This window comes from Saccopteryx bilineata, chromosome 2 (genome assembly GCF_036850765.1).
Source record: "Saccopteryx bilineata isolate mSacBil1 chromosome 2, mSacBil1_pri_phased_curated, whole genome shotgun sequence".
Lineage (NCBI taxonomy): Eukaryota > Metazoa > Chordata > Mammalia > Chiroptera > Emballonuridae > Saccopteryx > Saccopteryx bilineata.
The window spans coordinates 126,083,305-126,107,163 of record NC_089491.1 but is presented as its reverse complement, the minus strand read 5'-3'; the positions used below and the strand labels follow the sequence as shown (position 1 = coordinate 126,107,163).

Sequence of the window (23,859 nt, the reverse complement as noted above, 5' to 3'; positions counted from 1 at the left end):
CAGGCCCTGGCCAGTAGACTGAGTGGTAGAGTGTTGACCGGCATGTGAAAGTCCTGGGTTCGATTTCTGGTCAGGGCACACAGGAGAAGTGGCCATCTGCGTTTATACCTCACCCCTCCCCCTCCCCCTCTTCTCTCTCTCTCTCTCTCTCTCCCTCCCTCCCTCTCTCTCTCTCTCCCTCTCCCCCTCCCTCTCGCTCTTTTGGTTCAAGCACATCAGCCTCAGGCACTGAGGGTGGCTCCATTGAGCCTCCACCTCAGGCCCTAAAAATAATATTAGTTGCAAGTGGCCCCATATGGGCAGAGCACTGGCCCCAGATGGGGGTTGCCGGATGTATCCTGGTCAGGGGGCATGTGGAAATTTGTCTCTGTATCTACCTTACTCTTTCTTTAAAAAAAAAATTGAAGAACATATAGGTTACATAAAATATGCAAGATCACACCACTAGTAAATAACAGTCTTGATTCAAATGTATGTTTGTTTCTTATATCCATGTTCTTTCTGCTTCATGCACTCCTATTCCGGTTAAGTGTAACTATCAAAAAGAAAAAAATTGAACTGTGTTACCAGGACAAAAGCACACATAGAGAACATTAATACTAAATGAGATCATAGGGATTATTGAAATATAATCATTTTTTGTAGATAAGGAATTGAGTTCCAAATAATTAGTCTAAAGTGCATAAGTAATTTCCATCTATTTTTTTAGAGTTAAGTTTCTCTTACTTAAACAATTCTAGCTTTAAAATGTAAAATTATTCTAAGAATCTCATAATAATCTGGTATATAATTGTAAGCATAAATGTTTTTAAATGTAGTCAGTGATAAGACTCCCCCTTTTTAAACTCAAGTAAGGATATTCAAATTGTAGTGAATGGTATAAAGGACTGTAAATACAAAAAGTCATTATTAAAAGCTGGTTTTATCAATTTTTTGTTATTAAGCTTTTGAAATAGCATTAAATATTGGAATATTTAATGTAATTGAAGGTTGAAGTGGAATGTAGTGATCAGATCTTTAAGTTTTTGTTTTTGGACCCTGTGAAGTTGGATAATTATTAGAATAATTTTTATTTAGAATAAAGTCAGACATGACATTGGGAATATTTAACATATTTCCTTTGTTCTAGAGAAAATGATTTTGGTTATATAGGCAATCTTTTTTGTTTTGTTTTGTTTTTCTCTCAAACAGTGTATTTAAAAAGTTATCCTGGGTTTGTCTGTCTTTGGTGATATTCACTCATGCCTTAAAAACACTCCACAGAAACTGGGATTGGGAGTCTGAATATACGTTGTTTATGTCAGCTTTGAAGGTAATGTATTATCCAGAATAACAGGAAAGTATGTCATCAATTACTTTTTTTTTTTACTTTGGTGACAGAGAGAGAGAGAGACAGATAGGGACAGACAGGCAGGAAGGGAGAGATGAGAAGGATCAACTCATAGTTGTGGCACCTTAGTTGTTCACTGATTGCTTTCTCTTATGTGCCTTGACCCAGGGGTGGGGGGGACTACAGCAGACCAAGTGACCCCTTGCTCAAGCCAGCGACCTTTGGCTCAAGCTGATGAGCCTTGCTCAAACCAGATGAGCCCGCGCTCAAGCTGGCGACCTCAGGGTCTTGAACCTGGGTCCTCCGCATCCCGGTCTGACGCTCTATCCACTGCACCACCACCTAGTCAGGCTGTCATCAGTTACTTTTAATAACCATGTCCAAGATACTTTTATACTTTTAATTAGACATTTATCAATATTTAGTACTTCACCAAAGTTAATAAAAATAATTTGTTTTTTGTATAATATATACCTTAACCAGTGGTCTGAATAGTATCTATGTCCACAGCACATATGAATAATTCCCTAAATTTTACACAATCATTAGAAACTCAAATGATAAAATCTCTAAGTAAGAATACTACATTTCATTTCTTCTTAAGGTATGCATTTTTAACCTTTTAACATCTGAAATTACAATAGGTCTCATAGGAAAAGGCATCTTACAATTAATTAGTGAGCATTTTTCTTTCTTAATGCTATGTAAAATAATGTTGAGTCTTAAAATAAATAGTGGCAGGTTACAGTCAATAAAATAAAATGCATGGCAACAAGTGGCAGCCTGTGTGGACGATAACCAACTAATGGATATAATACTATAGGGAAGATAAGAACTGGCAAGGATTAATATAGCATTTCTATGGAATGGACAGTGTAAATAGGAATAAGGTTTTTCTAAAAATCATAGTTTCTATGAAAGTTATAAAGCAAAGATTTTTTTTTTCAGGTGTTCCCTTACCAATGCCTCTCTTAATAAAATCTAAATTCTGTCCCTGGCTGGTTGGCGCAGTGGTAGAGCGTCAGCCCAGCATGTGGATGTCCAGGGTTAATTTCCAGGAAGGGCACAATTGATTTGAACTCATAAGTTTCAGGCCCTGAAGATGGCTCTGTGGAGCCTCCACCTCAGGCACTAAAAATGGCTCAGTTGTGAGAATGGCCTCAGATGGGCAGAGCATCTGCCCCAGATGGGGTTTGCCGTGTGGATCCAGGTCAGAGTTTATGCAAGAGTCTATCTGTCTGTCTCCCCTCCTCTCACTTGGAAAAGAAGAAAACAAAATCTAAATTCTTAACTCCCTTTTGGCTATTTCAGTGCTCTCAATTGCCTGGCTTTATTTGAATCACTGCCTCATTCCAGTAGTCTGTGTAACTTCTTGATTTGACATCTCTTTAAGATCAGATGACTGTCCTCTTATACCACTCAGTAACTCCACTGGCTTCTTTAGCTGAGAAGTCTGCAAACAGATAAAACCTCATTACCATTGTTATTAATTCACCGTTCTAATTACTAGTGAAGCCCCATGAATAGTCTCAGTCACTGTAGCTAGTTCCTTAGCTAGGTACTGTCCTTTACCTACAGAAAAACCATTCCTGTCTTTGAACTCTGAAAGCACAGATCAAATTAGAGCTTTAACCCCGGGGTTCGAGTTTAATAATAAGTAATTAGTGCAATGTCTGAACATATTCTCATGTTCAAATACCATTTCTCCCAAACAAATACAAGTAGTAGAGCAGTTTTCAAATAGCACTATGATTTGATCAGATAAAATTTTTAGTAAAATTCTAATAAAAAAATAGGTGAAATTAGACTGCTGTGGTTTCAGTATGTTGATGTTGAAAGGAGGTGTGTAAGTCTGGTGAAAAAGTGTTCACTTGGCTTCTTCCTCGTCTCCAAGGATATCTCAGTGGTATAACAAACTCTATTCCAGTAGTATAACAAACACATTTCTGTATTAACTGGAGTCAGACTGTTTTTTCTTGGAGAAAATCTGAATGATTTTTTTTTCCTGTTTCGTTGAAATGTAATTGGCATAAAGTTTTTATACTTAACATCTATCAACTTACATTTTTCCTTGTGATGAGAAATATTAAGATCTACTCTCTTACCAACTTTCAAATCTACAATACAGTATTGTTACTGTAGTTGCCATGCTGCACATTACATGCCCAGAACTTACTTACCTTATAACTGAAAGTATGTACCTTTGACCACCTTCACCCATTTATGGACATCTTCGTGGAACATTCCATTCTTAATAGCATATCAAACAAATATCTTTGTTAATTGGAGTCATTATTTTAATTGTAACTAATTTTTATCTACATTTATATATTTAAGGTAAATAAAAATAATGCCAAATTATGGAATAATGTGGGTCATGCTCTGGAAAATGAAAAGAACTTTGAGAGAGCTTTGAAATACTTTTTACAGGCTACCCGAGTTCAGCCAGGTAAGCATTATTAATAAAATGAGTTGAAAAATTTATTCACTTTTTAAAAGCATGATTATATTTGAGGAAAATAAGGTAGGGTTTATTTTTAGTGATTTAAATATTACTAGTGTTTAACGCTGGCTTATTTTGAATTTGGTTATGTGTTAGAAATATTTATATAAGATATTTAAGGAATTTTTTATTAAACTTATTGGGATGAGATTAATAAGATTATATAGATTTCATGTGTACATTTCTATATCATCTGTTTGTTGTATTGTGTGTTTGCCCCCCAGAGTCCAGTCTCTGTCACCATACATTTGACCTCCTTTACCCTTCTCTACGGCTGCACCCCTTCCCCCTGGCAAGCACTATCCTGTTGTGTGTCTGTGAGTTTTTGTTTGTCTTGTTTGTTCGTTTGTTGCTTTCAGTTTTATATCCCACATATGAGTGAAATCATAGGGTTCTTGGTTTTTTCTGTCATGAGTTATTTTGGTAGCATGTTATTCTCAAGATTCATTAATGTTGTCACAAATGGCAGTATTTTATCTTTTCTAATGGCTGAGTAGTATTCCATTCTGTATATGTACCAAATCTTTATCCAATCATCTATTGAAAGACATTTTGGTTATTTCCATGTCTTAGGCACCGTGAACAATGCTTCAGTGAACATGAAGGTACATAATCTTTACAAATTGTTTTTAGATTTTTCTGGAAGGTACTCAGAAGAGGAGTTGTTGGCTCATACAATAGTTCTAGTCTTAATTTTTTAGAGAACCTCCATACTGTTTTCCATATTGACTGTAACAGTTTACATCCCCAATAGCAGTGAATGAGGGTTCATTTTTCTCCAGTCTTTCCAACATGGATATAGAAGGAAAGTATATATCTCAATATAATAAAGGTCATATATGACAGACCCTCAGCTAATAAATTATACTCAGTGGTGAGAAACAAATGTTTTTCCTGTAAGATCAGGAAACAGGGCAAAGAAATACAATATTTTGTGTGTGAATTTTTTTGTTTGTTTTTTTGGTTTGTTTGGTGGTGGTGGGGTTTTTTTTTTGGAGAGAGAGAGGAAGGGAGAGAGATGAGATGTATCAACTCGTCACTTACAGTGACACTTTAGTTTATTGATTGCTTTGACCAGGGGCCTCCAGCCAAGCTATTGACCATAGATAGGATTGTGTTGATCCCATGCTCAAGCTGGTGAGCCTGTGCTCAAGCCGGTGACCTCAGGGTTTTGAACCTGGGACCTCAGCATCTAAAGTAGATGCTCTATCCACTGAGCAACCACTGGTTAAGCAGGAAATCCATCCTTAACACTGTTATTCAACATAGTTTTAGAAATCCAGGCAGAGCAATCAGCAAGAGAAAGAAATGAAGGCATCCAAATTGGGAATGAAGAATTAAAATTGTCACTTTTTGCAAACGACGTGATTCTTTATATAGAAAATCCCAAAGATTCCATTAAAAAACTATTAGAAACAGTAAACAAATACAGTAAAGCTGCAGGATACAAAATCAGTGTTCAAAAACCCATTACATTTGTTTATACTACCAATGAAATTTCAGAAAAATAAATAAGAGAAAACAATTCTTTTGTAATTACAACAAAAAAAGAATAAAATACCTCAGAAGAGACATTAAGAAAAAGGATATGAAGGACCTATACACTGAAAACTATAAGACATTAAGAGAAATTGAGGATGATACAAAGAAATGGGATTAAAAAAATAGTGGAGTTGTGGTTGGCATGATGAGCAATTTTGGTAAATACAAAAGCCTGATAGGAGTGAGTTTAGGAGAGTGAAGGAGGAATAATTGGAAGCAGCTGGTAATGAAAACTCTTTGAAAGGGTATTTAAGGAATGGTGGTGCTAGTTATGGGATCTAGAGAGGGTAGTAGGATGAAAGGGTTTTCTGTGTTTCATTTCAAGGTGGGAGAAACAAAGCATGTGTGCATTGATGTTGGAAAGGGTAGTGATTCAAGCTGAGGGAACGGATGACAGTCAGTGTCCTTGAATAGATGAGAAGAGATAAATAGAATCTGGTACACAGTTTGAGAACTTCATTCAGTCACAAGATCGATAGCTCACCAGTGGTAACAGGGAAGACAGTATATGGACATGGATATGGGCAGGTGAATAGATGACATGCTGGAAATTTCTGGAAGTTGCCCTTTTTATGCTTGTTTTCTCAGTGAAATAGGAAACAAACTCATCCATAGAGAGTGAGGAAGGGGTGAGAAGTGTTGGAGGTCTCAGAATAAGAGAAGGTGTGAAGCAATTTTCTAGGTTAGTACTTCATAAACTTGAATGTGCCTATGAATCACTTGGAGATCGTGTAATGCATGTTGATTGTTTTGATATATATTATAGAGGTTTAAGGTAGAACCTGAAGTTTTGCATTGCTATATAAGTTCATAGATGACTTAGCCCATGGATCACACTTTGAGAAACAAAGATCTAGGAAAGCGTAGACTAAACTTGACCAGGCAATGACGCAGTGTATAGAGCAGGGATCCCCAAACTATGGCCCGCGGGCCGCATGCGGCCCCCTGAGGCCATTTATCCGGCCCCCGCCACACACCCGGAAGGGGCACCTCTTTCATTGGTGGTCAGTGAGAGGAGCATAGTTCCCATTGAAATACTGGTCAGTTTGTTGATTTAAATTTACTTGTTCTCTATTTTAAATATTGTATTCGTTCCCATTTTGTTTTTTTACTTTAAAATAAGATATGTGTAGTGTGCATAGGGATTTGTTCATAGTTTTTTTATAGTCCGGCCCTCCAACGGTCTGAGGGACAGTGAACTGGCCCCTGTGTAAAAAGTTTGGGGACCCCTGGTATAGAGCATTGGCCTGGGACGCTGAGGACCCAAGCTCAAAACCCCAACATCGCCAGCTTGAGCACAGCTCATCCAGCTTGAGCGTGGACTCACCAGCTTGAGTGTGGAGTCGCTGGCTTGAGCGTGAGATCATAGACATGACCCCATGGTCGCTGGCTTGAGCAACAGGTCACTTGCTCTGCTGTAGCCCCCACCCCCCAGTCAAGGCACATATGAGAAAGCAATTAATATACAACTGGATGCCACAACAAAGAACTGATGCTTCTCCTCTCTCCTTTCCAGCCTCTTTCTCTCCTCTCTCTCATGTGCGCACTAAAAAAAAAAAGTGTAGACTAGGAAAATGTGGTATAATTGGCAAGCAGCTCTAGCACCCTGCTTAGGTTAGAAATACTTAAAATTAAGCCAGTTGGTGTGTTTATATATATTGAGATATATATATATATATATAATATATATATATATATATTTGTCTCCTACTACTTTATGGCTGTAGTGGTACAGACATGGAAAATTTGGTTAAACAGGATTAAGATTTTGTCACATGTATTACTAAACAAGAAAGAGATTAAGGGGATGATTATAATAATGGAACAGAGAATCTAAGATAGTTAAAATGGGATGGGAGGGAGAGTGAGGTAATGGAGGAAAGGTAATAAGATCAGTGATTTATAGACCTGAAAAACTGTTGGTATCTGAGTACAGTTTAACTAGAGTATCAATACTTTTCAATAGGAATACTGTACAAGTATGCCGAACTGTATTTCAGGATATGCATCAAATTTTACACGCACACACCAAATGCCATCATTACTTTCCATTCAGAATTATGACCAAAATGTACCCCCCACTCACACATTTCTAAATGTCTTTGGAGAACTAGGGAGTGGCAGGCATTTCCCCCTCTTTTACCATTAGCTGTGACTGTGGCCAATGAAATAACTAAAGGAAGAGGAGGTGAAAATCATTGGAAGAAAAGACACCAAGATCGCGTAGTAGCAGATTCTCCTGTGTCAATTTTGAACTCACTAAGACATTTGACAACCGTAATATTGGAGAGAATGACAAGGAGCTGGGAGCTTTGCCCAAAGATTGGTGACTGCAATAAGGAGGGACAGTAGATAATAGAGTTTAATGACCTGAAGTTCAAAGATGATTGACTTTAGGTGGAGGAGGAATGATCTAGAGAGCTAAGGATCAAAGAGGACACTGACAGTTTCTCTAGGCCCAGTGTTGCACAAGATCAAAGAAAATTTGACACTGCTTGGATGAGCCACAGTGTAAACCAGGGTTCCCCAAACTTTTTACACAGGGGGCCAGTTCACTGTCCCTCAGACCGTTGGAGGGCCGGACTATAAAAAAAACTATGAACAAATCTCTATGCACACTGCACATATCTTATTTTAAACTAAAAAAACAAAACGGGAACAAATACAATATTTAAAATAAAGAACAAGTAAATTTAAATCAACAAACTGACCAGTATTTCAATGGGAACTATGGGCCTGCTTTTGGCTAATGAGATGGTCAATGTCCGGTTCCATATTTGTCACTGCTAGCTATAACAAGTGATGTGATGTGCTTCCAGAGTCATGACGCGTGCCTCCCACGTCACTGGAAGTAGTACTGTATGTGAGCGACGCCACACTTTGCAGCACCGCCATATACAGTACTCTCACTTTCCACCAATGAAAGAGGTACCCCTTCCGAAAGTGCAGCGGGGGCGGATAAATGGCCTCAGGGGGCCGCATGCGGCCCCCGGGCCCGTAGTTTGGGGACCCCTGCTGTAAACCATGTCCACAAGGCAAAGCCAAATTTCAGCTAGACAACGTTGAAGAAAATTTGTAGAAAATAACTGATAGAGGGTGTTACGGGGAGGGGGGCAAGGGAGATGTTGAGGGGAATACAGGAGAGGGGGGATATATTCAGGGCAACACTAGAATCTGTGTAAACACAATAAATTAAAATCAATAAAATAAAAGAAAAAAGAAAATAACTGATAGTCTAGCTATCCATTTTTATCTCTACCTCTCTAATTTTATCTCCTGGCTCATTATATAATTTAGTTTTTTCTAGAAATACAGGGTATGAATCTTGGGTTTCCTCATCTCTTGGCCTTTGTTTATGTTCTTTGAGCCTAGAATTCCTCACTTCTCCCATCTTTCCCATCTGCCTTGAACCATATCCTACCTACCTTTTATAACCCATCTCACATGGCTTCTTTTCTAAAAAAACCTCCTGTATTTCTCATCTTTAAAACTTTTTACTTCTGTCTTTCCAGTGAAATTTGTAATTTTCTATTTCATGTATATCATATTTATTTGTGTTTATTTATTTAAATTATTGATTTATTTCTACTGAGAAGCTCCCTAGGGGCACTATGGACATCATCTTCATCTTCATACCCCTGCATCATCGAGCACAGTCTAATCCATAGTCAGCAGTCACTGCCAGTGGTAGTTTAGTACTTTGTAAAGTCTTTTAGATGCCTTCTAGGAGTTTTTTAGAAGCAAGATTATCTTTGATGCTAGTCACACAGGGACCTTGAGACTTAAAAGATGTTTTTTTGGGTTTTTTTGTTTGTTTGTTTTTTGGGTTTTTTTTTTTTTTTTTTTTTTTTGTATTTCTCTGAAGTTGGAAACAGGGAGGCAGTCAGACAGACTCCCACATGCGCCCGACCGGGATCCACCCGGCACGCCCACCAGGGGGCGATGTTCTGCCCATCTTGGGGCGTCGCTCTGCCGCAATCAGAGCCATTCTAGCGCCTGAGGCAGAGGCCACAGAGCCATCCTCAGCACCTGGGCCAACTTTGCTCCAATGGAGCCTTGGCTGCGGGAGGGGAAGAGAGAGACAGAGAGGAAGGAGAGGGGGAGGGGTGGAGAAGCAGATGGGCGCTTCTCCTGTGTGCCCTGGCCGGGAATCGAACCTGGGACTCCCACACACCAGGCCGACGCTCTACCACTGAGCCAACCGGCCAGGGTCTTAAAAGATGTTATTTAATCCCCTCTGCCTTATCTTTCTCATTTCTGAATTGAGATAATTATTTTCATTGCATTGTTGTAAAGGCTAAATTAAATGGCGTAGGTGTGTATATGCCTGTTTAATTTTATCTAGTGAATAGTGTGCATATCACAGGATGTTGCCAGGTATAAGCACTTAGTTTTAAAATAATTTTTTCTTTCATTGTCAATTGTCACTTTTTGCTGTTTTTGAGATACTTAACTGAACCTATCTCCTTTAGTATGAATTCCCTACCATACTCTAAAAATCACTGCTTCTAATAAGCCGTGGACTAGGAAGACAGGTAAACCGATTTATTACAATTCATTATGAAAAAGTACATAAACTAGAAACATTGAATTTGGCATTGATAGGCTTCTCAGATTCTTTGATTTTTAGCTGTGTTCTTCATAGATAAGATAAATGAAATGACACATAAGGAGGGGAATCAGGATTCTTTTTGTCCCTGTTAAATTCACAGATACAGATTTATAAGTCTGAAGATAAGGGAATATTCAAGGCTAGAGATAAAAATTTGGAGTAACAAGCATAAAGATACCCTTTAAAACCCTGAAACACTATACCATCACATAGATTAGGTATCCATGACATTATAAATTTAACTTTTAAAAAATTCAGTCTAAAACTTTTCTCACTTAGAATAAGAATATAAACTATACAGTAGTCTTTGACCATGCAATATGCGTATCACATAAATAACAACTGACTGAATTGCTTCTGTTTTGGTGGTTACAAGTGTTTAAAAAAAATCCCAGTTCACAAAGATAATATTTTTGCCATTGGAATCACAGTTTCCATAAACACCTTTACAAGACAAGGATAGATTTTTCTCAAGAAACACCAGAATTCTTCAAGATTTGTTATTGCTGTAAAATCAATATACATATATATTTTTTTAATCTAAATTCAGTCTTTGAAACTGTTTATATCAGGAACTGTCATTCAACCTGGAAGCCATCAAGATAAAAACAACTTTTTAAAGTGTTTCTAGGAGTTTTCAGGTGTTTATAAGTTTACCCTTTTAAATACATTGATGGACAATTTTTGGATAGGAAATATTAGAAGACAACATAGATGCCTGGGCCATTAATGTGGGAAAACTCAATAAACATCACTGTTGAAGCAGAATTGCCTGATACTTGCTGGTCCTCAGTTCCATTGAATTAAAGATGGACCCTAGATTCATGCTGCTGTGGGCTTGGATAGTGCACTTATAATAGCAAGATTGTTTGAAATTCTATAGCTTTTTAGTCATTTGAATGTCACTGATTTTTACATCTTGCTTGCTTTTCTTATCGTTTCTTCAAATTAAATTTACCAGTAATACTGTTTTCTCCTCTGCAATCCTAAAACTTTATAACTTAAGCCTGTCATTTTATTAGCTTTATTAGGGAATCCTTTTGATGCCAAAGCCTATCTAATTGCTATCTTTGTTCTTTGAGAAAGTGGGGCTGCCATACTCTAATGTCTGAAATATTCATGGACAGCAGTATCTCCTTAACATAATTCTAAGATCCTGATTCAGCAGGTAGCCATTTTTCTAGCTTTTCACCCAAATAGTAACTGCTTTTGTAAGATTGGTTGGGACTGATTTCAGTCACATTTTAAATACTTAGCTGACAAAATTATAGTTATATTTATCTACACTTTAATATTTTTTTAGGTTTTATGTAATCTTAGTTATTAGTTTCTGATTCTATAGTAAATATTGATAGTATAAATTTACCTGATGTTTAAAAATATTGAGCTATATAGAAGAAAAGACACCTACTCTGTGTGTACTTGTTTGGGCAGTGAATTTAAGCCTTGGCTCTACATCAAAATTACCTTTTAAACTTTTCAGAAACATTTTTGTAGATCCTATTTCTGAAGATTCTATTTTGATTGAGTTGGATGGGGCTAAGGTATCAAATTTTAAAAGCAGCCCTTTTTTGGAATGGCTAGCTAAGCATTGGGGGGAGCAGCCATGACCCTTCTCTTCAGACCCCATGAGATTCAGCAATACATCTAGAAACAGAAACCAGCCTCCTTCCCCCAGTCTTGTCCCCTAGTTTTCTAACCAAACCTGTAGTGCACCTGGCAGTTTTGGTGCAGTGCACACAATTACCATCCTGAAACGTAATGTAGCAAGACCTTAGGACTGTTACTCTCCTCCTAGGGGAATGCATAAGATATATATCCTTGGCCCCTATGTGTCCTGGGAGTTGCAGGCAGAGATCTATCTGTTCCACAGTTGCAAAATCATCGGTGTCACAGGCAAGTAGTAATCATAATTTGAAACCTTGTCATGTCTGGTCAAGATTCATGTTGCCTAAATTTGTCTGATGTAAGATCCTCTCCCTTCCTTCTACCTTTATTCCAGACCTTTGAAATATTTACTGGGAATTGTATCTTAAACCTTCATATCCTTCTTATTTTAATTGCACATTTTTCTATTCCTGAATAAATTTGCTTAAGATTTGATTTTACAGTTCAGAAAATGGAACAAAATTTCCTGACATTTTAATACATTTTTAAAAGTTTTAAATACATTATATAGGAATTTGTCAGTCATTTCATAGAAACAGACTGCTGCATATTAAGTAGTAGTATATATATAAGTCCTAACATTCCATTATCTTGCATTCCAACCACATTCACAAAATTTTTGAAAATAAAATTACAAAGTTTTTTCATATCTCTTTGCTCCTATCCACTATGGGTATGGGTGCATAATCTGTTAGTTATAACACTTGAAATAATTCTAGAAATTATGATGATCCTTTTTACTTGTAGATCCATTTACTTTTAGAGTTGAGCCATATTTTCTACGTAAATTCCAAAGCTCTGAGATTAAGGAAATGGAAGCAAACCTTAGCATCGTGTTTTGAAGTATAGTGAAGGAAAGTGATGTAACTTTCTCCTTCTTTCCTCTTATGTCTTAAACCATCAGGGGTCCATTCAAATAGTTTTTTTCATGTGTATGTTTACTTTCTGTCTTTGTAATACTTATGTAATAATTTGTTAATGTCACATTGATCATAATTATAGCAAGTTGTATCAGAAGAACTTTAAGGATAAATGCCTACTTTTGCATTTTTTTGCTTAGTGTTTTTATTGCTAGAAACATATCCTCTTAAGTAGTTTACATTGAATTCTATTCACTGTATTTGCTAACAGATAATTTCTTTAAAATTTTAGATGATATTGGTGCCCACATGAATGTAGGAAGAACTTACAAAAATTTAAATAGAACCAAAGAAGCTGAAAAATCTTACATGATGGCTAAGTCGCTTATGCCACAAGTAAGTTGTCATAACTTATTTTTATTGTATCATGTATACTAACTACACATATTGAATAAGATTATATAGCCTGACCGGATGGTGGTGCAGTGGATAGAGCATTGGCCTGGGATGCAGAGGACCCAGGTTTGAAACCCTGAGGTCGCAAGCTTCAGCGTGGGCTTACCAGCTTGAGTGCAGGATTGCTGGCTTGAGTGTGGGATCATAGACATGACCCCATGGTCACTGGTTTGACTGGAGCCCCCAGGTCAAGGCACGTATAAGAAAGCAAACAGTGAGCAACTAAGGTGCCACAATGAAGCATTGATACTTCTCATCTCTCTCCCTTCTTGTTTGTCCTTTCTGTCTCTGTCTCTCTTGCTTAAAGAAATAAATCTAAATGAAAATCCCTATGTTTTCTTCAATTTATCTATCTATATAAAAGTAAGGTGTCCAATGAACCGTCTATTTTGTAAGTTTTTTGTTTTGTTTTTGTGTTTGTTTGTTTTTACAGAGACAGAGAGTCAGATAGGGATAGACAGGAACGGAGAGAGATGAGAAGCATCAATCATTAGTTTTTTGTTGCGACACCTTAGTTGTTCATTGACTGCTTTCTCATATGTGCCTTGACTGTGGGCCTTCAGCAGACTGAGTGACCCCTTGCTCGAGCCAGCGACCTTGGGTCCAAGCTAGTGAGATTTTGCTCAAACCAGATGAGCCTGCACTCAAGATGACGACCTTGGGGTCTCGAACCCGGGTCTTCCACATCCCAGTCCGACACTCTATCCACTGCACTACTGCTTGGTCAGGCCTATTTTGTAAGTTTTATAAAGGATTACATTTACTTTTCTAGCTCAATTAAAACTTTTTGTATAGTCTTTAAAAACTAAATTCATAAAATCATGAAACTTTTATATTCTTGATTATAAGTTCTCATTAAGTTACTTTAAATGAAGAGAATTGTATTTATGTGCATTAAATGCTAAATCTGGCATTGTTCGTACCAAAAAATAAATAAAATAAAGTGGATACACCTCATTGCTGTATTATCTTCACCAGTGGTCATAATGACACAAAAATCAAGATTAACATGCTATCACGATATAGTATCAAAGTTGGAAAGTCTGGTTCTGTCCTTGACCAGTTATGTATCATTGGAAAAAATAGTTTCCCCTGGGCTACAATTTTCTCAATTGTAGCATATATTAATACTATATTAATAATAATAGTAATTAAATGATTGGATAGTTTGATAAATATTTTAAAAACAAAGTTGGACTACATATCTTAAGAATTTATTCCTAATTTTCTAAAGTTAAATTGTGTTCAGTATAGATTTTTATCAGATACAATTTATTCTATTCATTGAAAATTTGAATAATCTTTACTTAACTTGAATAATCAATAAGATAATTTTATTTTTTCACTCCACCAGACAAATGAGGTTTCAATATAACTATGAAATAAAATGAACTGCTCTGTTATCACAACCAGGAAATATTTTGCTGACAACATGAGAGTGGCCTGGTTTAACTACTACACTAGACAGAAAGGAGTCCTGAGTTCTATTTCTGGTCTAGCGTGAAAATTCTGATTTATATGACTTCATAAATTGATATAACAAATGAAAAGCTAATCATAGTCTTTTGAGCTGACATGAATAAAAAATAATAACCTTTAGTGCAAGAAAATATCAATATTTTATTTACATGTGACTACAGATGCTTTCACATTTTTTATGACTTATTTTAATATAATAGCAGTAAAACTAATAATGTTATCTTTTTATGTTCTTTGTATATTTTAAATAGGCTACTAGGTCTACTTACTTTTGATTTTTATTTGGTAATGAAATACCAAATTAGGAAAATGCCTTTTCTTCTGAACAGATTATTCCTGGTAAAAAATATGCAGCCAGAATTGCCCCTAATCACCTAAACGTTTATATTAATCTGGCCAACCTGATCCGAGTAGATGAGTCCCGACTGGAAGAAGCAGATCAGCTCTATCGACAAGCGATAAGCATGAGACCCGACTTCAAGCAGGCTTACATTAGCAGGTATTGTAGTTCACTGTAAGCTATCGTTATAGAAGCTTGAAGCTACATGTGCATGCTACATTTTGACTGTTTTGGCTAAATTAGTTTCGACATGGTTTCTTTGGGGAAAATGCATTTAGAATTTACAAGTTTTTAATCTTGTCATTATTTGGAGGCCTTAATCCAGTACTTTTTGTAATTCACTAGGTTTAGTGGGGTTTCATCTGTAAATAAAAGCTGTCATGTGTTAATACATAAAGAATTATTCAACAGTCTCATAAAAAGATAACATTTTGGACATTCATTCTAGAAGTTTCCTAATCAAGGATATTAACAGTTCATTTGACTTCATTTCTACTGAAACTTTAGAATAGTAGTATAATAAACTCTCATAATTACTTAAATTGATTTGCATATATATACTTAAATCAGAATGATGTTTTAAGGTCTCTATCAAGAAATAGAACCATAGTAGAAAGCTTTATAAAATAGTTTTCAAACTATAATCTTCACTTTCAGAAATGTTCCTCAAAGTTACCTGTAGGTGGCACTAATACCCCTTTTATCCTACCTGATCAGCTTTTCCTTCCTTTTTTTTTTTTCCAATGAATGGTCATTTTATAAGAATACATTGAAGATTTTAATATAAGAAGATTTAAAAGTTTTCTAATGTTATCTTTTTGTATAGTAATAGTTCTAACATAGATTAAAATATTGGAATTTCCCAATCACTACTATTTCTATATTTTTTCTTCAAATGCTATTATTTGCTCTCTTAACAAATTGATCTCTTACTCTGGTTGCTGTCATTTTTCTAAAATAGTCTACTGTACCTCCTTTCAAGATATAATCAGAGAACAGAGTTTTTTTTCTGTCCCCCTTTCTTGAATACCTCCCCACATCTAACCACTAAAGTCAAATATGCTTTTTCCTTCTTTAATAATGTTTGAGAACGGATCAAGCCAAATTTGCCAAACTAATGAATTTATTAAACTCAGTGGGGTAACATTTCATTTTCAGGTATACATGGTTATAATTTGAAACCTGTACACTCTGTTGCCCACCCAAAATCTAGCTTCCTTCTGTCACCATATATTTGAACCACGTAACCCACTTTGACCCCCCAATCTCTTTGCTCCCTGGTAACCACCATTCTGTTGTCTCTATGAGTTTGTTTTTGCTGTTTGATTAGTTCCTTTTTGTTTTAATTCCACGTATGAATCAAATCATACTTTTTTTGTCCTTTTCCATCTGACATTCATTTTTTTAATACTTTCAAGATTTATACATGTTGTCATAAATGGCAATATTTTGTTCCTTTTCATGGATAAGTAATTATTTTTATAATATAAAAATAATTATATAAAAATATATATGAAATAATATATAATATAAAAAATAATATTTTTTTAAAAATACATACCATGTCTTCTTTATCCAATCAAAACCATCAGTGGACACTTATATTTTTTGTTTCCAGGTTTTGGCTGTTATATATAATACTGCAGTGAACATAGAGATATAGATATCTTTATGATAAATGTTTTCATATTTTTTAGGTAAATACCCAGAAGAGAAATTGCTGGGTCATATGGTGGTTTTAGTCTTAATTTTTTGAGAAACCTCCATGCTATTTTACATAATGGCTGCACTGACTTACATTTCTACAGACACTGACTGAGGATTCCCTTTTCTTCACATCCTCTCCAACATTTGTTATTTCTTATCTTTTCTATAATAGCCATGCTGTCAGGTTTGAGGTGGTATCTCATGGGGATTTTGATTTGCCTTTCCCTAATAACTAGTGTATTGAACAGTTTTTCACACATCTGTTGGCCATCTGTGTATCTTGCTGGATAAGTGTCTAATCGAATAAAGTCCTCTGCTTATATATTAACCTGGTTGTTTTTTGTTGTTGAGTTGTGTGAGTTCTTTATGTATGTTGAATATTAGCCCATTTTGGAGATATGGTTTGCTAATAATTTCTCCCATTTGCTTAATTGCCATTTTCTTTTGTTAATATGTTGCTTTGTTTCTTTTCTTTTTTTTTTTTGTATTTTTCTGAAGCTGGAAACAGGGAGAGACAGACAGACTCCCGCATGCGCCCGACCGGGATCCACCCGGCACGCCCACCAGGGGGCGATGCTCTGCCCCTCTGGGGCGTCGCTCTGCCGCGACCAGAGCCACTCTAGCGCCTGGGGCAGAGGCCAAGGAGCCATCCCCAGCACCCGGGCCATCTTTGCTCCAATGGAGCCTTGGCTGTGGGAGGGGAAGAGAGAGAGAGGAAGGGGGGGGGTGGAGAAGCAAATGGGCACTTCTCCTATGTGCCCTGGCCGGGAATCAAACCCGGGTCCCCCGCACGCCAGGCCAACGCTCTACCACTGAGCCAACCGGCCAGGGCCTATTTTGCTTTGTTTCTATTGCTATGCAAAGGTTTTTAGTTTGATGTATTGATAGTTTCAATCCTTTATTTTTGCTTTTACTTCAGTTTAGGGTTAAGTTCACAAAAACCCCTTTGACACCAGCGATCATAAGTTTAGCACCTATGTTTTCTTTTATGTATTTTATTATTTCTGGTCTTACATTGAAGTCTTTAATCCATTTTGAGTCAGCTTTTGTATATGGTGTAAGATAGTGGTCTAGTTTCATCTGCTTGCATGTGACTTTTCAATTTTCCCAACACCATTTATTGAAGAGACCTTTCTTATACCATAAGCATTTCCTTTATATAATTATAATTCTTCATAAAGTTCTTTTTTTCCCAATGGTTACATGATAATTTTTTTAGTGGGCAGATGTATCATTGTTTATTCCCTTAGTAGATAGCTGTCTCATTATTTACTGGATTTGAGAAGCATAGGACGGAATTTGGTACATGAATTTGACTATTCAATTCCTCTTCTTCCTGATAGAAAATATACACAGAGGTCAATAAAGAGGCAGATGAGATGCAAAGTACCAAACCCACATTGTGATTATCAGCCATGGATCAGAGCAGAATGCTGAGTGTTATCTGGAGAGAAGGGTTGACATAAAAAGTTGGACATAAGAATAAAATGTTCTTGGTTTCAGCTTTGTAAGAGTGACAATCTAGAGTCATATCCATACTGTTTTTGATAATTGTAGCTCTGTAATATAGTTTTAAGTCAGGGAATGTGATAAATACAACTTTGTTCTTTTTTTCTTAGTATTAGTTTGGCTAGATGGTTATTTTTGAAAGAAAATTTTAATTAAAAGGCAAAAAGAGAAAATTGTGAATATGTGGAAAAGCTTAATTAAAACTTGTGAAAATAATGTCTACAAACTGGCATGGTAATTTTGTAAGTAAAGCTTGTGCTTGATTTTTCCACAGAGGAGAATTGCTTTTAAAAATGAATAAACCTTCCCAAGCAAAAGAAGCATATCTTAAAGCACTAGAGCTGGACAGAAATAATGCAGATCTTTGGTACAACTTGGCAATTGTTTATATTGAACTTAAAGAACCGAGTGAAGCTCTAAAAAACTTTAATTATGCTTTAGAATTAAATCCAAAGCATAAGCTAGCATTATTCAACTCTGCTATATTAATGCAAGAATCAGGTATGTTTTCTCAAAATATATCTATATTTAAACACATTGTAACTTGAAATATACCCTATTTCCCCATGTATAAGGTGCACCTTAATTTGGGGACCCAAAATTTGAAAAAAAAAATGTACTACATAAAGTTATTGAACTCAAGTTTTATTCATCATAGAATTCATACAACCCCTCATCACTGTTAAAACTCCCATCCATTAGCTTGTCCTCATCTGTCTGATGATGAATCACTGTCTTCAAAAATAAGTGCAAAAACAAGCACGATAAACTGGGAAATGCAAATTTAAAAAACCTACAACCGCTGTATAAGACGCACTCAGTTTTTAGACCCCAAATTTTTCAAGGGGAAATGTGCATCTTATACATGGGGAAATATGGTAAAACCTTACCTTGAAATATAGTTTATATCAAAACTGTATAAATGGTTTATATGTAGAACATTTAACTTAAACTTCTCAAGTAATATGCACTAACATATAAGATAATACTAATTGTAAGTTCTTCTGGTATATGTTAAGACTAATTTTTCAAGCAGTCTATTAAGCAATGCCTTATTAATTTATTTTGTCATTTTGTGCACAGAAATAAAATCTCATACATAAATATATTGTTCAAATAATCATAACTTGTAAAATTTTTTCCATAGTTATTTCTAAGGAGCCAAGGGCATTGTACATTTTAGAAAATAATATTTTTTTATCTTCTCAATTTATAAGACCAAATACTTTTGGTACTATTATATATTCAGTTATATTTTCTGAGATATTACTGTAATTTCCTGTAATTGCTATGATTTATCAAAATTAAATTATAAATTAGCATTTTTGATATGTTTTAGTACTATTCAGAAGGCAGTGTATATGATTTATAAGCTTTTATATTTGGAAAATCTCTATAGTTAATTTTTACTTTTTTAAAACATTTACAAAAAATGAATGGATCATAAGGTCTTACTTATTTTAGAGCAGGAAGACCTGGTTTATTTTTGCCCATTTTCTGTTTAGTAGATTAGAGAGTCAGGACCAAATGGATACAATGACTACCCCAACACTGTATGGATATATTAATAATTAGTCCCAAGATAGGAACTTAAACCTCCTAATTCATTTTCAAGTTTTCTATACCCATCATATTATTAAATAAAAGAATATAGGGAGAGCTTTTTTTTTAGTTGTTTGTTTGTTTTAATATTTTTCTGAAGCAGAAATGGGGAGGCAGACATTCCTGCATGCATCCAACCGGGATCCATCTGGCACGCCCACCAGGGGGGTGATGCTCTGTCCATCTGGGGCATTAGTCTGTTGTAACTGGAGCCATTCTAGCACCTGAGGCAAAGGCCACAGAGCCATCCTCAGTGCCCAGGCCAACTTTTACTCCAACGGAGCCTTGCTATGGGAAGGAAAGAGAGAGATAGAGAGAAAAGAGACGTGGAAGGTTGGAGAAGCAAATGGGTACTTCTCCTGTGTGCCCTGACCAGGAATCGAACCTGGGACTTCCACACACTGGGCCGACGCTCCACCGCTGAGCCAACCGTCCAGGGCTATAGGGAGGTCTTTATGCCTGGTATTCAAAAAGTATAAATTTAGAGAAGAGCTAATATTTTTGTGAAGTTAGCTAACCTTAGTAATCATGAAAGGGCCTATTATCCAACATAAGACTGTCCCTTAAAGTTTATAGTTGTAGAACTTGAATTATTGTGTATTCATTTGCAATAATCTCAATAAATATTTGTTTACTAAATCTTAATTTATATTTATACTTACAAACTTTATATTTAATGTTTTTTCTTATCCTTGAAATGTCCTAACATACAAAAATTTTATTTAGTATGACTGGAACATTTGTTTACCCAATAATAGTTAATGTTTACTAACCATTTTTACATGTATTATATAATTCTAAGAAAATTCATAAATTAATCCAGAGAAGTTAAATAATTTGTTCAATGTATGAAGTCACAATGTTAACAGAATCAAAACTGAATACATGTGTGCTGGCAAATGTCAGGCCTCTTCCTATCCTTAATTCTCTTCTCTGCTGCTCCCTGTTAGCTTCTAAACTATAAGGAGATATTTGCTCCTTTTGGTTCTTGAGGCACTCTCACTGCTTTAAAGGAGGGGACTTGAGCTATTATTTCAGTGTTTCAAAACAGTCTTTCCTATGAAGACTTGAAGGTTTCGCTTTCTGCTTTTTTTGATTTAGGTACAGCAATTACATTTTGATGCCGTCTTTTTGTAATCTAACTAGATAAAGTATAGCTTTATCCCTACGAGTTAATTTATTTGCTTACAATATAATTTTTTTCTTTAAAAAAATTCTTTTTCATAGGCGAAGTTAAACTCAGGCCTGAAGCTAGAAAACGACTTCTGAGCTATCTAAGTGAAGAGCCGCAAGATGCTAACGGTTATTTCAATCTGGGAATGCTAGCCATGGATGACAAAAAGGACAGTGAAGCAGAGATGTGGATGAGGAAAGCCATAAAATTACAAGCTGACTTCAGAAGTGCTTTATTTAATCTGGCTCTGCTGTACTCTCAGACTGCAAAGGACTTAATGGCTTTGCCAGTTTTAGAAGAGCTACTCAAATACTATCCTGATCATATTAAGGGTCTCATTTTAAAGGGAGACATTCTCATGAATCAAAAGAAAGATATACTTGGAGCAAAAAAATGTTTTGAAAAGATTTTGGAGTTGGATCCACGCAATGTGCAAGGAAAACATAATCTTTGTGTTGTTTATTTTGAGGAGAAGGACTTATTAAAAGCTGAAAGATGCCTGCTTGAAACATTGGCATTAGCACCACATGAAGAATATATCCAGCGCCATTTGAATATAGTTAGGGATAAAATTTCCTCAACTACTTTAATTGAACAACCAATATTCCCAATTAGGAAGACTGCAGGTGTACACAGAGACAAAATTCCAACTAAAAATGTAAAAGAAATAAGTGAACCCAGATCCACAGAGGTAATAAAAACAGGTGATAATAATAGTCAGTCTAAATCCAACAAACAATCAGGGGAAAATATTGACAAAGAGACCGCTCACAAAACAACAAAAGAAATCAAAGAAATTGAAAAGAAAAGAGTTGCTGCTTTAAAAAGGCTAGAAGAGATTGAACGTATTTTAAATGGTGAATAGCATTACTTTTCATTATGTAACAATGATTTCAAAGAACTTCAATCTATATCATGTGATTACTTATGGGAGCTTTGAAAAATAGCAGATTAATAACAGTCTGTCGTGAGCTGCTTCTAATAGGGTCAAAATGAGATTTTTATTAAAGACCTGTCTCACCTCAGTATGTGTATTATAAAAGATATGGCAGTAGTTTTCTGAGTTTTGCTGAATATAGTAGGAATATTAAATTATAGGTGGCCAATTTATATCTTTTATTATAGGAGGAAGATTCTTCCAGCAGAGTAAGTTTGACTACTCAATTAAAAATAGTCTGAGGCCTGAATGATAATTCCTTGCAGGTAGAGCCAACATTTGCTGTTTTATTCTGTGAATTCTATTCATTAGCTAAATTTATTTTTTCTTTACCTGTTGGAATCTGGCTATGGATTGAAAACACTTATTGAACACTTTCTTTTGCTTCAGTGACCTTTTGTTTAACCAAGGGACTTCTGAAAAAGAATATACTGGCTTTATTTGTATTCTTTTGTTGATTTTTAGAAGGGATGTCAGATGAAACATTTAAAGTAAAGTTATATAACATTTTAGCTTAAGAATGTTATTTTCATAAAGATGTGCTTGTCCTTTACTTTAAAATGCAATTTTTAATCTAGTGAAGTTTTAAATATATACATACATACAACACATTTCTAGTGGTGCTCATATATACTGAATTTTTATTTTTTTAACATACTTAGGATTTCAAAGCGTGAAACACATAATCATGATTATCTTTGATTTACACTCCCCACACTGTTCATGTTTCTTTGGGTCATAGTCATATTAAGAAGTCTCAAACTAAAACTTTAAACGTTTCAGTAGAAACATAGTTTCTCTTTCATCATAGTGTTATCTCTAGTATTATTTGAATTTGAATTTTGTTTTCAAAACTCAATTATTCTTAGATACCTTAAAGAATTAAATTGAGTTCTATTTAACTGAAGGCAAACAATGTGACAGTTTATTTTTAAACACTAAGTTCTTAATCTCTTGTTATGGTGTATATTTTTATTGATATTTATTTTGACTACTGAACTTTCATAAAAATTTTAAAGCTGTTTTAATTTTGTTAATTATGAAAGACAAATTGCTGTTGCATTTTCTGTGTGTACATGTATTATCATTTAACCAAAATTCTATCGTTTTTGGCCTACTATCCATCTATAAAAGATAGACTAATACTTAATAAATTGGTCAGCTGGTTTTAGCACATTTGAACCTAAAAACTATTAGGCTAAAGAATAGATACAAATCAAATTTATTAACTTAAATCTGATATTTTTCTTGATTTAAAATGCATTTCAAATGAATTTTATAATGCTTAATAAGTTGGTTTTGACTTAAAATTTTAAAATTAACTGTTCTGGGATAACAAAAAATTTCTCATGCAGTATTTCAAAACTATTTCTTTTTAAATAACTAATTTCTAATTATGTATGTTTCAAAAACCATGTCTCTGTAATTTTTTTAAAGAAATGTTTTATAAATAGGTCACAGGAAATATGGTCTGCATTAATGACCCTCTTGTACTAGATTCCCCAAGACTCTTTCATGAATTACTAGGCAATTTAAAGGAAGCACTAGATACTAATGGTAGTTCATTCTTGATATAGGAGATTCTGTTAACCATTAAAGCAATACTTAATTTTAGTTTGTAAATTATGGCTTTGTGACTTCAAATAAATAGTGGAGAATACCTCATATACTATGACTTGAAAAATGACATCAATGTTATTCTTATGTTCTTTCCACATATTTTGAGAAAAAGTTTCTGAATGTGTTCTCTTTTGTTAGAGTAGCAAGTGAGAGTAGTTCAGAAAAGTAGAAGGAAATCCGTCATGACAGCAGACCATAATAAAAGCTTTGAGTAATATTTTATTAAAGTTATAGAACTATTCAAGAGATAAAACGTATACTGCTCACAAAAATTAGGATATTTCAAAATGAATATGAAGCTATAAAATATCCTAATTTTTGTGAGCAGTATAAATATTATCCAGTGATTTTTGTAGAAAAAGAATTTCCACCTTAGAATGGTGCCTACCATGTAGGAAGTGCTTCTATATTTTAATTCTAAATTTATTTAAATCAGATCTAACCTGAGTAGTAATTTTTCCTAATCACATTTTCTCAACCTTCGCCATATATTATAATCATCTGGAGGACTCTTAATATC

At 35.1% G+C, this 23,859-nt stretch overlaps 1 protein-coding gene across 1 annotated transcript in view; it reads left to right on the top strand.

Annotated features, from left to right (window-relative positions):
- Positions 1–21,711, top strand: part of TMTC3 (transmembrane O-mannosyltransferase targeting cadherins 3) — an 89,904-nt gene extending 68,193 nt beyond the window's left edge. The window contains exons 9-14 of the mRNA XM_066257783.1: positions 1,192–1,312; positions 3,668–3,779; positions 12,808–12,911; positions 14,780–14,949; positions 18,281–18,507; positions 20,836–21,711. Of these exons, the coding sequence (XP_066113880.1) occupies positions 1,192–1,312; positions 3,668–3,779; positions 12,808–12,911; positions 14,780–14,949; positions 18,281–18,507; positions 20,836–21,647 (1,546 nt within the window). The 3' untranslated portion in view covers positions 21,648–21,711. The remainder of the gene's footprint in view (positions 1–1,191; positions 1,313–3,667; positions 3,780–12,807; positions 12,912–14,779; positions 14,950–18,280; positions 18,508–20,835) is intronic.
- Positions 21,712–23,859: the final 2,148 nt, after the last annotated feature.